The sequence below is a fragment of the Podospora anserina genome, chromosome 5 (assembly GCF_000226545.1).
Source record: "Podospora anserina S mat+ genomic DNA chromosome 5, supercontig 6".
In the NCBI taxonomy this organism is placed as follows: domain Eukaryota; kingdom Fungi; phylum Ascomycota; class Sordariomycetes; order Sordariales; family Podosporaceae; genus Podospora; species Podospora anserina.
Window position 1 is genome coordinate 175,739 of NW_001939194.1, and position 14,859 is coordinate 190,597.

Genomic DNA, 14,859 nt, shown 5'->3' on the forward strand with positions numbered 1-14,859 from the left:
CATGTCTGTCGGAGACTATCCAGCGCCAGAAAAATCATCAGATGACATGACGACGTTTTACTTTTTCTCTCAACAACAACAATAACAACAACAACAAAATGATTCATCTCATTACTCCAACAGTGACAAACAGGACGTACAAGAGAAGAAAACAGAAAAGGGAAAGACAAAAACAAGGATCCTCCTATATCCTTATGCGGGTGTGCCTATATGTATATACGTACAGCTTTTTGTGCCAAAGTTGTGTGTGGTGTTGAAAAAAAGGTGAAAAGCGAATGTGTTTGTGTTTGTGTGTGAGAAAGCGATCCCCTATCCTCAACCCCAGCTCACGAGCAACCCGACCCCCTTGACTCCATCCAAAAAGGGGGTATAATGTTCCCAACCATCCGATGTGCTTACATCCCATCGTCATCACCACCCTCTTCCCCCCAACCCTTCCCCATACCCAATGCTCACTTTCCCTTCTTGGTATCCCCCATCTTGCGTTAACAACGGCAACGACAACAACAACAACAACAACAACAACAACAACAAAACACCCTCCTCAAGAAAAACAACAGCACCAACGAAGAGAGAACAATTTACCAAGAAAACAAGAAGAAAAAAAGCACAACGAGACATAACTCCCCTCAACTACATCGCCTTCCCAACACTCCTCCCACTCCCCCCAGTCCCCACCCTCCTAATCCCCTCTATCCCCCCCTCCTCCTCATCCCTCCATCCACCCATCCCAGTAGTTGAACTCCCACCCCTAGCCACAACCGCCGGCCCAACATCCGGCCCGGGATCACTCCACCCCCCACCTTCCTCAAACCCCCCCAAACTACTCACCCCACTAGAGTACTTGCTCGAAAAGCTCTCCGCCCTCTGGCCCCTTTTCACCACCACCGCCGACTGCGGCTTCCTAATAACTACACTCCCACTCACGCTCCCTGTCCCCACCGTCCCTGCCGTAGACGAAATAATGCTCGCCTTTTTCCCTTCAATCAGGATAGGAGGGGGTATATTCCCCATGCCGAGGAACTCTGGCCTTTCAAGGTCAAAGGGGTCAGAGCGGAATTTGTTGCGGCCCGGGATGGTGGTTGTTGTTACTGTGGTGGTGAAGGAGTCGCGGAGGCTGTCGCGGTAGAGGGTTGATTGTTGGTGGGGGGGACCGCCGGTGGTGGTAAAAGATTGGCCTCGGGAGCGGCGGATGTCGGATATGTAGGTTGTTGGTTTGCCTATGGCGTTGGCGTCGGAGAAGGGGTTCAACGGCGGGGGTTGGGCTGAGGAGCGGGGAGGGGGGGTGACGGCGTTGGCGTCGCTAAAGGGGTTGGTGTTGTTGTTGTTGTTGTTGTTGTTTTGGGAGGTGGAGGAAGAAAAGAGGTTAAGTCCGGAGAGGAAGTGATCTGTGCTAGAGGTGCTCCTCCGGTTGTTGCGCGACAGTGACCCGCGGCGGCGTTGGGCTTCGTGGTCGAGTTCGGATTCGTCCATTTCTAGCAGGGTCAGAAAGTCGGGTTGTTGTTGGTTTTGGCCGGGCAGGTTGTTGGCCATGGCGTTCTTCTCCGCGGTGGCGTTGTAGTTGCCCATCGCTGCTAGGTTGTCACTTGCCGGGTCTCGGTTCTTGAAGCCAATATCGGGTTTCATCCGGGAGAAGAAGTCGACGAATCGGTCTCTGGCTGATGCTTCACCTCCGCGGGTGTTGACTCCTGCTGAGCCGTTCCTGCTGTGGGTGATGTCGTTCGCGTCGATGAACTGCGACGTGCCCCGGTCCAGGTTGACCGAGTGCGCGCTGCTGCCTCCTCCTGTCTTGTTTCTGACGTGGGCGCGGAACTTGTTGAAGTTGATCCCCAGGGCCGCCTTGACTTTCTCGCTCACTGGGGTTGGCCCGATGCTCCCTCGCTGGATGATATAGGGGCCCCCTTTTTCGTTTCTGTCAAAGGAGGTGGCATCGAGCGGAGTCAGAAGAGTGCTCCGTCTTTTCCTGAGCATCCGACGCCTCCACCACCATAAGAAGAAGGCCAGTATGCTGAGGGCAACCACACCTCCGATGACACCTCCTGCCACGGCCAAGGTTGATTGCACTGCGTTGCTGTTGGAAGCTCCTGATGAACCTGCTGTCATGTCGGTATCGGGAAAGGCTCCACCACCAGCCGTGCCCTGAGGCGGCACGCCCCCAATGGTGGGCGAGACCGGTGTTGCTGCTGGGCCCCCATCAGGAAAGACTCCCGGTGGAGGCGATAGAGAATCCGAACTGTCCGTCTCCGAAGACCCTGGCAGCGCATTGGTAGAAGAGGCTATTACTCTGTTATCAGTCTGACTGTTCCGCGTGGCAGACGGCTCAACCATGAACTGCTGAGACGGGGCAGGTTCTGCAATGACAGCGAAGGACTGGAGAATAGCGCCAGCATCAGGCTGGAGTACAATAGGCAGAGGAGACAACGACGACACCGGCGGCGGGGGGCCCACCGGCGGCGGAGAGATCTCGGCTGGTGCCTGTACCACTTGCACCGATTCTGGCGCTGGGCTGGGAGGTGTGATGATGGGTGAGTTGATGACAGCCGGGGGGGAGCTCGTCGTACTTGGAGCAACAATCTCTTGCTCTACTTCATTGCCATCGTTGGCAGCAGGATCGGCTCTGTTGTCTCCTGCCCCTACCACTACCACTGCTGTCGTCTCGGCTGGTGCTGGCTCGGGCGTCGGCGTCGGCTGGACCTCGATGATGGCTGGCGGCGGTGTCGTCTGGACAGGGGCTGGCGTGTTCACGTCGGGCGACGCAACTGCCACCTTGGGTATTGCCGTACATCTCCTCCCCTCGATCGATGTGAAGAACGCTCCCGCTGGGAGGTTGTTTGATGCCATCTTGTTCTCTTTGTTTTTTCTAAACCCCTACACACACTCTCTCGAAATCCTGTTCGGTTCGGCGAGGCCAGTCGCTATCGAAGGAAAGGTCTAAAAATACAATCAAAAAAAGGACGACTCAAAAGAAGCGAAGATGCTTGGCCTCTAGGGCCTTCTAGGACATTGCTAGAATCATAAGATGAGTATGAAAAGAAGAGAGAGAGAACGGGCAGGTATCTCCTGTCGAAGGAGATGGCAAACAAGCGACCGCTGCGGCTAAAGTTGAACTCAACACAACACCCAGAAAGTGGTGATGCCGGGTGAATAGACGAGGAGACGGGGAGGGAGAGGATGAGATCTGGGGTTGGGGATAGGGCACGGTGGTGAGAGAGGCACGACTGGCGCTCTCACGATGTGCCCCTCGCTCGACGGCAGCATGTCCCAAAGGGGACGGCTCTGACATTCAGCACGGGCAGCATAATGGTTGGCAGTGGTTTGATGGACGACAGTAGGGGTTCTGGGCGAGCTGCCATTGGCTGGACGAGGACAAGACGTCGGAGAGCACGCGCAGGGGATCACCCGTGAGGCTCTTGATCTGAGTATGGTTCCAGAAACGTTGTGGTGGTGCTGACCCCTGTCCTGCGACAGTCTTGAGGCATCTTCCCCGCTGCCCCTTTTTGCGGGGAACGGGCGCTTGTTCTGGGCAGTGGTGATGTTAGTCAGAGGCAGTCAAAGACGAGATGAACCATGGTGAAGATGAGTATAAACTGTAGGATGCGAGTGTCGACATGTGTATTGTCAGAGATGTCGATGCTGCTCACTCCAGAGGCCAAGCAAGTGAGAGTTGCTCCGTACCTTAGCCAAATGTTCATCAGCCAGACTGAGGTTGGCATTGGAGAGGCACAGATGGTTGAGCATCTTCTGAAACAGTGACTGTTCGGCAGGGGAAACGCCGGATCCGCTTCAGTGAACCACCACACCACCAGTTGACAAGCTCAAAATGCCCCAATTGGGTTTAGCTGTGGTCGTTGATGCGAACGCGATGGCGCGAGGTCCCGCGACAACGGGCACGTCCGACCGAACCCCCGGGAAGCGGAGCCCAAGCTTCGGACCCCACGCCGCCATCCCCGTTCAGGCCGGAAAGGAGATTGCAGAATGCGGTTGGGTGGTGCTTCCAGTCGTCGCCTTACGTGGCAGTTTGAGACGAAGAACTTGAGGTGAACCCAACTGAGGAAGACAAGGAATAATACATGAATTCGCCCACCGCCGAACGAGACCCCGGATCGGATCACGTTGGCTGCGTGGACGCACGGTTCATTTCGGTCCGGCACGCTATCTCATGCAACGCCAACGAATGTCGACTCCCCCGCTTCCCGCCCCTCCGAAGGTGTATTCGTAGCTCTCCACCGCCGCCAGAACCACCGCTGCTTTTCCTCGAAGTAGAGGAGAGACTACGAAGTAATCAATTCTAATTGAATTCCTGTGCTTCCATCACACACACACACACACACACACACACACACTGTTGTGTGTGAGCCCAGACCTGATCGGCGATAACAGCTAAGGTCCCCTGTGCCTAGGCGTCTGTCGTTTCGATTCCTGATCAACCTCGCTTCCTTCCCCCGCAAAGCAGCCTTACCTAAGTAATCAAAATGTTTGGAAGTCTACATACCCTCAGTGAGTAATCATCGTTCGACTCTTTCCATACGGTCAGTCATCAGTCATCAGTCAAGTCAGTTCCCCCTTGGCGTGACACAAGAGAGACCGCTCCTTCCGTCCGTCGGAAGCACTGGCACTGGCACTGGCACTGGCTAGCTAGTTAGTACCTGACGGCGGCTGCCGTGTCCATGAGCCATGAGTTCAAACAGACCCAAACGGCGTCGGATGGCGTCGCGGAAAGAACCGTTGCCAGTTGTCTTTGCCTGCCCAGTTGCTAGCTTCCATCCGTCTCTTTAAGGTTTATGCGGCAGTTGACGTCCGCTGAGTGATCCTCATTGGGCCTTTTCTGATGAGATGGTTTAGTTCCTGCCGCACCGTTATTGTCCAACATCAAGCCCGAGGACATCCCACCGCCTACACCTATCAACTTTCCCCAATGCTATCTCCAGGTCCAGAATGACGATCAGCAACAAACCGACTCGGCTCCTGAGGGCCGGGCCCGGAAGCCTGTTACGAAGTTGCTGCAGAGCATAGTGCGGCCAACTGACCTTTCCATATCGCACCTGGAAGCCTTGGGAGTGCACGTCATCCCGAACTCGGCCCCCCAGGAGCTCGTCCCAGACCCGTCCTTCATCCCGGACTTTGCTGCTTGGGATGCTCTCTCAGGTGAGGAGGCCCATCTGAAAAATGAATCTACCAGGAAACGTCTGAACAATGGCGCACTGTCCCCCGGCTGCCAGACTTACCTGGACCGGAAGCGTGAGCTGTCTATCGACAATGATGCCGCCTACCGGACCGTCCGTAGGTTGCCCGCCCCCAAAGGTCAACCTCAAGCTCGGTTAGGAAATGCCTATGAGTTCTACCGTCACCTCGAGCTGTTCACACCCTACTGGGATGACACTTCGAAACCAACACCGCCTGGGCCCAAGCCAACAGAAACGACATCTTCAGAAACTGCCAGTGGCGCAGAAAGTGACGCCAAAGAGCAGGAAGACGATGCCAACACCCCCAAGGAAGCCCAATACTTCAGGACTTTTTCCGGTGACAAGATGCCCCCCGACTACCGCGGCGGCATGGTCACCGCCTTCCTCAAGCTCGTAGCCTACGACTTTGGCTGCAACGTCACCTCCCCCCGTGTCGAACCCCGTCTCCTCATCACCACCAACCAGTCTTCCCCCCGGTCTCGCAGTTCCTACTTCACCTCCGGATGCACATTCCTCTTCCGCTCACCCACCACCCGTGAAGCCGCCCGCGCCGGTGTAGTCGAAGGCCCCCTCGCCGCCGTCTCAGCCCGGCACACCACCGCCTTCCCACCAACCCCCTCAACAGACAGGGAATCCCTCCTCGACCTCTCCCGCGAGCTCATCACAGCCCTCATCACAGCCCAGCACCGCGCTCGCGAAGGGAAAACAGAGAAACGCATCGGGGAAAACGCCTGGTGGGCCACCAAGCCCAGGTGGGGAGGCGGTCCAGGAGGTCCCATAGGAAGGGAAATCGAAGCCCAATCCGCCAAGTCAACCAACGACGTCATCCTCGGCGACAAGGATGCCCCTCCTCCCCCTGTTGTCCCCCCTTCTCCTGCTATTCCCTCTTCGCCAGCACCCCCTCCTTCCTCGGCACCATCAATAACCAGCTCCCTCGCCCGCCGGCCTTATTCTTCGCTTTCCCCCTCCTCCTCAAGAAGTAACTCCAGCTCTGGCTCAAGCTCGAAACGTCTAAAGACAAAGTCGGGCAAAGACGGAAAGCAAAACCCTATTTATGACGCGTACCGCCGTGTTCAACCTCCTAACTCGACGTGGGACAAAAAGGCAAAGTATACTGCTATCGGAAGGGTCAAAGCAGCGGGGTATGATGATATTTTTGTCATTTCGGGGTTATTCCACCACATCAGCGTTGTCCGCGTCAGGGTGCCAAACAGGTTGTTGGAAGTGCTAGAGGGGGATTTGAACGAGATTGACAAGAGGGGGGGAAGGAGCTGGGGGAAGATTGAGGTGAGAAGGAGTCAGTGGTTTGACTTTTTCAAGGTGGAGGAGAGGATCGAGGCGGTGCAGCTGCTTTGGGGGCTTATGGCTTGGTTGATGAGGGAGGAGGAGAAGGGGCAGGGGGGAGGGGATGTGGTTATGAGTGGTTGAGGTTGGGAGGGGGTTGGAAATGAAAGGATAAGATGAAGTGGGAATTTAATGGATATATATGTAGCAGATGGAAGGATCTAAAAAAAAGACAGCAAAGTACGAAAGCGAATTCAGGACAGGATACCACATATCTGTCATTTCGGTGTACTCGTTGCATTATTTCTGATGTTAAAAGGGTGAAAAGGATTTCATAAGTCATCAACATCGTCAAAACCCCAAGATCAAGAAAGAGAACCCAACATTTGTTGCTTGACCGTCAAAGTGGCAAGAAATAAGAGACAACAGACATTATAAAGTGAGAGACATATATATGTACCCCCAGGAGACTTGTAGCAATTAGCGAGCGACCCTTTTTACTCCTCAGCCAAAATGAAAGAAAGAACCAAAATTCATATCATCATTTTTATCATTTTTCCTCTGAACATATCACTAACCCCCACATAATTCCTGCATCCCTGTCCTACAATAAAAGCCATGACATACATCAAAAACAATCCCAAATATTCAAAAGATTCTTCGACTTCTCCCTACCAAAAAATCCACCAGTAGATTTTTTCTTTTGTGTGTGACATCCAAAAGGGGATACAAGAAAACCCCTCAAATCGTATATACAATTTCATGCCAAGTGATTATTATCTTAGTAGGAACGTCCTCACATGACAAAGAGCAAGTTCGTATCTGTTAACCTCCCCCAAACACATCCCCTTTTGGTTAGTAAAAACTTTGTTCTCTTCAATCCGGACGCGCTTTGAACGTAGTCACAAGGTAGGGCGCGATCTCACCAAGAGGGTGACTGCACGAGAGCTGCGGCTTTTGGGTGTAACGCGTCTGTAGCTCGTCGCGGATGCTGTTGAGGAGCTGCACATAGCTCTGCTGGGGGTTCTTTTTGAGCGAGTTGATAAAGGCCCAGGACATGGCTCCAGTCGCTTGAGAAGCAATCGTGGCGTCGGCACTGTAGGTGGTGTGTGTTAGCTAACGGTTGCTGCTGATAGGAATGGGTGACCAGTGAAGGGGTGACCGAGTTCATCGGCCCCAAACGCCAAGCAAGGCCGCAACTCTGGACCAACAAACGGAAACTAAAATAGAAATAATAAAAAAGCCATGTCTCGTCGCATGATACTGCCGAATCGGCCCTGCAAAATCAAATAGGAAAAGCAAAAAAGGGGGATGGGTGTCACAGAATGTTAATCATGAAAAAAAGGGGGGTACGAACGAAGTCTGGTCGTCTTTGCTTCCGGACAACATGACAACATCGGCACGCGAGGTCTTCGTCGCGAGGGTACGGGCGTGGGCATCTTCGCCATTGCTGGCCTTCTTAAAGAAGCCCATGATATTGCTGGCAACACCACTGAGATCGCCCTGGCTGTAGGCGGAAATAACACCGAGAAGACCTTGGCCGGCCTCCTTGGCAAGGTTGGGCTCCTTGAGGATACCCTGGGTGGAGTAGATGTAGGGAAGATCGAGCGCGGTTCCGGAATGGCACGAGTCGAAGATGGCTGTCAAGCGAACGCCTGCTTGTAGTGGGCGCACCATGATTCTGTGCATCTCGTCATCCGTGATGTGCCCGACTTGCCGGAAGTCGACCGGGTAGATGACCTCGTCATATCCGTCCTCCTCGTCACCATCAAGATCCTTCGTCTGACCACCGTGACCAGAGTAATGGAAGAAAAGGGAGTCGTTAGGGCGAGCATCCTTGACGAGCCAATGCATAGCCCTCAATATGTTCTGTTTGGTCGGTTGGCTCATGGGGTTCTGCTGGTCGTCCGTAAGAATGACCATATCCTCTCGCTTGTAGCCAAATCTTTCCACCAGATACGAGGACATGTTCCTAACGTCATTGATACACCCACGAAGCTGGCCGCGTTGCGAGAAGTAGTTGATTCCGATCAGTAGAGCTTTCCTTTTCCCTGTACATTGTGAGTACTGGAAGGCATAGCCTTGCGGAGCACCATATCCAAAGTGCTGAGGAGCTTGGGGTGGCGGAGGAGGGGCACCGTGGTTCCCGTGAACATAGGAGTTCGAGTTTACGGTCGGCATGTCTGATGTTTTGTTTAGCAATGTGCGTATATATGTCTCCCTCACTTGGGACCCAATCGCCGGTTCCACTCACTCGGTCGTCCGTATTGTGGTTGTTGTTGCGGTGGTTGCTGTTGCGGTGGTTGCTGTTGCGGTGGGGGTTGGTGGTAGCCTTGTGGAGGCGGCTATACCATATGTATTTAGCTTCAAGATCCTCTGATCCAGGCCAACGGAGAACACACCTGCTGATAGCCATATTGCTGGCCTGGCGGAGGTTGTTGGTAGCCATATTGGCCCTGCGGTGGAGGGGCCTGCTGGTAACCGTAGTTCTGGGGACTGTGAGGCCCATGTCAGTCAAGACGGTCGAGTTTTGAAGACGCGGGTGTAAAGGCCGTACGGGTAGTAGCCAGCATACTGCTGTTGCGGCGGAGGAGCGTATCCTCCCGCATAACCGGCACCAGGAAACCCAGACATTCTTTCAGGAAAGCAAAAGGGAAACAGAGGGAGGGGTTGTTGTTATCGGCGGGCGGCCAACAGGCCTTGGTCGAGCGGCAAAGGACGCGGCGTCGGTGTGTATCTGTGGACTGGGAGAGCAGAGAGCAAAAGAGCTCTGGGCAGGTCGTCAACAAAGTTAAATATGCTCCTTCCAAAAAAAAAAAATTCCGGGACAGACGCGTTGGAAAGGTACCCCTTCTTGGCGTGGAAGTACGGGGACAGGGGGTGGAGGGGAAAGGGTTCGGTAATCGCGAGGGTTGTCAATGTTGATGTCTAGCAAGCCGCAGCAATTCATTCGCATGAGCATGCGCTGAGCCCCTCCGAGGCAAGATGTGGCGTGCGGGATCAAGCGTCTAGCGATACGACGAAGGACGGTAAAGGACCCGGAGCGCTCCCGACGGAGCGGTCAAGGACAGGACAAGGGCAGTTCACATCGACTTACTTGCAGCTTGGGATTCGGATTCGGGGTACGGACGAGGAACGGAGGAACTACGGAAAGCGTCGTTTAGCAAGCGCAGTTGGGACGAGGGCAAACGTTGATTGAGCGGCGATTGCGGCGGGGAGAGGGGAGAGAGCTTTGAGCTACTCGAGTGAGAAAAAGAGTCTGGCCAACGTGCTGACAACCACAGCACAACACAGCAAAGCCAGGTGAGGCGAGCAGGTGGACAAGTCAAGACCGGGGTGGGGTTGATGATGGCTGGTTGCGGGCAATCTAGATCTTCGATTGGGCACAGGGCTAGCCGTGCAGGGTTCATGCTGATCACTGCCAAGCACGTGGAGTTCCGAGGGTCGACTGCGTTAGGACAAGAAACCACCGACTGCTGCCAGGCTGCCGACTGCCCCTCATTCCATCATCGCCATGACTGATGTCTCATTCAATCTCCAGACTTCCAGGAATTCCCAATCCCCATCCAGAAGACGCTCTCTGGAACGGTTTGCCCCTTTCCTGTACATGCGCCGCGGGCACGTTACGCGCCACTTGGTTCGTCGAGGCTATCCGTTTTCAGCTGTGCATGCTTAGGTCGCTACCTTATCACAAAGTCTATCAGCTACCGGACAATTAAAGCGTTGCCCATAGGCCCTAGCTGAATTTAACTTTAGATCTCTCGGGGGTGCTATCCAAGAGGAGCCTCTCCTCCGAATCATCATCGACCTCAGAAGACTTCAATTAACAGTTTCGGGATATGGCACCCCCCACGCATGCCGGAGTCAAAGTTCCCTCACCACAGCCTTCAATTTCTCTCACCATCTCGATCAGTTGACCGAGGAAGCACCTCATGTTCAGACCTTTCCCAGCACGTCCTGCATCATCACACAAATTACACTGAAATAGGGATCCCCGCCGAGATATTGTGCTCCAAGTGCCGGCGGTGCACATGCAGCCCCGGACACCACTAACCCTTTAGCAAGCCGCCACATCCGCTTCCAGACACCATTGGGCCATGAAGGGATTTTGCTCGCCATCGACTTCCCGCTTTCTCCCAGTCCCCACGAAGACATGTCGTTCGAGATGTACATTGGCGTTGATGTATGACGCCTAAGTTGGATTAGCTCCGGTCTTCACCGGCAGGTTCCATTGGCTGGATCCTCGAAATCGTCAGTGTGGAGCTGCTGAACAGCCCCCGTGGACCACTCACGACTCAGCTACCAGCAGGGGGCTTGCAGACGAGCTTGGGCCATATCAAACCTCCAACCTCCAATCTCCATCCTCCAACGAGCTCTCAGAAACGCCATCTCGATAACCACGCGTGGGAGCATTTTCTGTCTTCTTTGGCGGGAGCGAGATTTCGTTTCGAGATGAGACGTCTCAACACGCGGATGCCACTTTTCGCTTTCATAATAACGCAAAGAGTTGAGAGGTCCAGAATCTCGATATATCTAACAGCCCAACTCCAAGAATCCCCAACCAATCGAGGGCAGGCCGAAGTCACATCAGAACATGGCATTGCATAGCACTCATTGCATCGTGGTCATGCACCCTCGCTGATATAAAATACCCGCCAGCCCGGATGAAACATAGATGCTCATCCACACGCTCTTGCACAGCCCTATGTAAAACAACGGAGCTGTGGCATGGCAGCCACACACTCACAGACTACAACCTTGTGTTTCTCCGAGCCATTCAGCATCCAAGACTACAAACTAGCGCAGAGAAGCTTCAAGCCTCACAAGGTACTGGTCCCTGAATGTCTTAGATGGCCCTCCCTCCCCGTCTCAGACGGCGAACGAGGGCTGTGCAACGTTTCCCCACAGCGTTAATGACAAAAACGGTGGATGGAGAAACCCAGGAGGAGGCCTTAAACGGCCCTTTTGTCCCCAAGAAGCCTCAAGCAACACTCTCTCCACTCCACCATCAAAGCAAAACAAGTTAGCTCCCGAGGATGACAGCTGGATGTGCATCATGTAATGCTACAAGATCCCTGGGAGCACCCGGCCCGGGGTGAACGGGGAGCATGCGCCACACTTCTCCCGCTGGCTACCACCCTGCCGGATCCTCCTTCTCGGTCCCTGATCCGGTTTTAAATCAAGTTTTCTTCGTTCTAATTCTAGGCTGGTTACCTCCGGTGGTAATGCTCAGACGGGCACTACAGGCAAAATCCGGGGTAGCACGCAGCTGACCATCTTGGTTTACAATGCCCCATCGGAGATGCAAAAGGCCATAGCCTACTTTCCTACTCGTCAGCTAGCTACTCATACTCCCACATCAACGTCAGATCTGACTCTGGCTCTATCTCGGCAACCAACAGACTTCAGCACTGCCCCCCTTCCTGACCACCCAAATGTTGGTCATGGGGGTGGGTAAGGTGAGTTTGTAGGGGGAGGGTATAGGTGCTGCAATGCGCATGTCTCACATATAGACCTTGACTACTTGACAAGCAATATCAGAAGCAGACGAAGGGGGTGGTAGTATGACACAAACATGATATCGCACCAACGCGGTGACCAGTACAAGCAGCCGTCCATTCATGCTCACGATCTATAATCGTCAACTCTAATAGTAGGATGCGTTGGCACCTTGCTTAGGTCTCTCTAAAGACTACCAATCCGTTTACGATACACTTGGACCAAAAAGCTAAACCTTTAGGAAAAAATTAAAAACAGCCATGGAAGTAACAGCACCAATACATGAAAATACATGAGGTATACACAGAAACCAAGGATTACGTTCCACCCCATCCTTCCCCTTCTTCCCTCTATCTTTCTTTGTAATTACCCAGTCTTCTTCCTGAGCAACAACTCTTTCTTCCCATCCAACAAATCTCTTTTTTGATCTGGCCGACGACCTTGTCAAAAAAGCCGTCTAATTGCATCCAGAACCTTGCGTGAAGCCTCCTAGTGATATCAAGCACTACTTTGGATGATCCAGAATCAGGTAGATAGTAACCGCCAAATATCATCCGGCACCTCTGGTCCATTCCGGAGGAGTCGATGGCGTTGCCATAAAGCTACCAGCAACTGGTAAGATTTTGTTATCGTACCTCAGGGTATCTTCCAAAGGCTGCTACAAATGTTGCTTTGGTAATCTTGCCCTGGTGGGCATCGCCTTTCCACCTCTCGTCTGGGGGCTCCATCCTGGGGTGTAGAGTTAGTCTGTGTCATTTTAGAGCAACTGGGCTGATGTTTCGAGGTTACGCCCTCGAGGCCCTTCCACATCAATTTGACGTCCCTAAGACTGTTGACGTAGTGATCGGGTCTGCGTCCGCAGTCTGGTTCTTGGTGGACGTCAGTGTCGATATAATCCCAGACCTCATAACAGCGTCAACCACGCTCCTCTGTACCGACAAGAGACATAGGTGCAATCAACCCTGACGCGCGGTTACCGTATTGACCATTTGTTGAGAAGCAGTGCCTCGGCCTTGCACAACAGTCGGTGTGCCTGCGAAGCGAGCTAATGTATCTTAAAAGATAGTTACTGCGCCTCAAACGATAGCTGACATACCTTGAAATATAGTCGGTGAGCCTCATGAGATGGCCGGGCTTGGAGTTATGACAAAATGTCTTCTGAGGGGCCGCGTGAACTCTTCTCAATGAGCATCTGGCGCTGGTTCGTAGATGAGGTCTTCGAATTGAACTGGCTTCATCATATCGTACGCAATCATCATCTCACGGCCGTTTTGGTTGTCCAAAACATACATGGTCTCATGCAGGTCGTGCCCGTCAGTGATCTGTCACGTAGAGTTTTGGACGTCTTCCCCAGTTGCCGTTGCCCTTGCAGCATTACGGACCTGAGTCCTTTCGGGCTCAGGAATACTACTCGGGTGCGGGATATGTGCCTCGGCCTTCCAGGTTTCGGAATAATGCTGAAATGGATGTAACCACCAGGCTGACTGTGCCAGTTGATGTACGGCTACATGCTAATGGCCGAGAACCAAGAAGTCTTCAAGCCGAGACCGGAGAGGTTTAAACTTCCCATCGTTCCCTTCTGCACTGCTCGAAAATCGTAGTTCAATCCCAAACTCCTCTTCTGCGAAGAAGTACTGGTACCGGTAGAGCCGTTGAACCACCATTGCGGGGTACATCAGATGCATCGGGTTGGCATCTCTGAGCTTATTAAGGGTCTCAATGACAACTTGCCAGATTTGTTTGTTGATATGGTCGAAAACTGGAAGCAGGAGAATGAGTCCGGCGAGGGCTTGACGATATTCCCGATTTCGACATCGGGGTTCATTTCATAGACCGCACGATACTCGTTGTCTTCATGCTTGAGATATGCTACGACTGACGCCTCACTCTTTCCACCACGTTCCAGTAAAACACGCTGGGTATCACCGATCTCTTGTCGTGTAAAAGTCTGTGTCTTCTGTAGACCACTGCTTGCGCAACACATACAGGAGGAATCGCTTGGTCTTCTCGAGGGCGTCCTTTCGCCAGTACTCTACCATCGGGATCAAGTAGTCTGTCCGTTGTCCAGACACACAATTCAGTTTGGCGAGACCAGAGTTCTTTCCGGTAATCCGGTCCGATTTGACATGCTTCTCGATACTTTCCTTGTTGATCTTGGCGCCTATGAGAACTATAGGGGACATGTTAGACACATCGATGCCGCAGAGAACAGCCTTGCCCCTAATTAGCTGTTTGTAGAAGCTTTCTGTCTGTGTTCTGTGGATGGTCCTCGGAACTAGTATAGATCGTCCGAAGTAGTAAATATCGTGCTGGTCAAGGCCCATCACATAATCTCCTCCTCAGTAAACTCAGTTGACTTGACTATCAGCTCACCCTCTATGCTGGGTGAAACCTCAGGCCGGGGAGTTTTGACGGGAGTCAGATCCTCGATCCGAGTGCTCAGGCAGCGGATGCTCTGGTTGGAGGTGAGACGATGAGCTCCCAGTATTATCGCCAGCCACATATGTCAACTGGGTGCTGACCGTTGGCAGAGGCAAGGGGGGTATATGGAGGTTGCTTCCATCGCCACGGATAGCCATCTGAGCATGATCGCAAATTCGGATAACTTAGCTGATGGCGTTTTCTACTTGGTGATACTGTTGCTGCTTTGGCGAGCCAGCACAAGAGTGTCGGGGATTGTGTTGGTCGCTTCGAAGAACACGAGTAGACGGCCTCCAAGTCAAAACAATTTGGTCTCATATATTCTGGAAGGAAGCTAACGTTGGGAGTCGTAAGCAGCTCAGGATGATGCTTACACAGTATAAGCGAAGCCCAGAAGTCGATAACATCTCAACTTTGCTAGGTAGATGATTGAGCCATCTCTGAGATGGTTGGATATGAGGTACGTGAGAGG

At 53.1% G+C, this 14,859-nt stretch overlaps 3 protein-coding genes across 3 annotated transcripts; 1 reads left to right on the plus strand and 2 right to left on the minus strand.

Moving 5' to 3' along the window:
- Positions 1-633: 633 nt before the first annotated feature.
- On the minus strand, positions 634-2,841 carry PODANS_5_5920 (uncharacterized protein; the record flags this gene model as incomplete). The annotated part of the gene is made up of 1 exon (XM_001929731.1): positions 634-2,841. One exon carries the CDS (start codon positions 2,839-2,841, stop codon positions 634-636), a length of 2,208 nt encoding a protein of 735 aa, XP_001929766.1.
- Positions 2,842-4,674: 1,833 nt separating this feature from the next.
- Positions 4,675-6,611, plus strand: PODANS_5_5930 (uncharacterized protein; the record flags this gene model as incomplete). Its single annotated transcript, XM_001929732.1, has 2 exons — positions 4,675-4,699; positions 4,834-6,611. The coding sequence occupies 2 exons, from the start codon at positions 4,675-4,677 to the stop codon at positions 6,609-6,611; spliced, it is 1,803 nt and encodes a 600-aa protein (XP_001929767.1).
- Positions 6,612-7,263: 652 nt separating this feature from the next.
- Positions 7,264-9,101, minus strand: PODANS_5_5940 (uncharacterized protein; the record flags this gene model as incomplete). Its single annotated transcript, XM_001929733.1, has 6 exons — positions 7,264-7,289; positions 7,394-7,563; positions 7,825-8,650; positions 8,722-8,812; positions 8,870-8,963; positions 9,025-9,101. The coding sequence occupies 6 exons, from the start codon at positions 9,099-9,101 to the stop codon at positions 7,264-7,266; spliced, it is 1,284 nt and encodes a 427-aa protein (XP_001929768.1).
- Between the last annotated feature and the right edge of the window lie 5,758 nt (positions 9,102-14,859).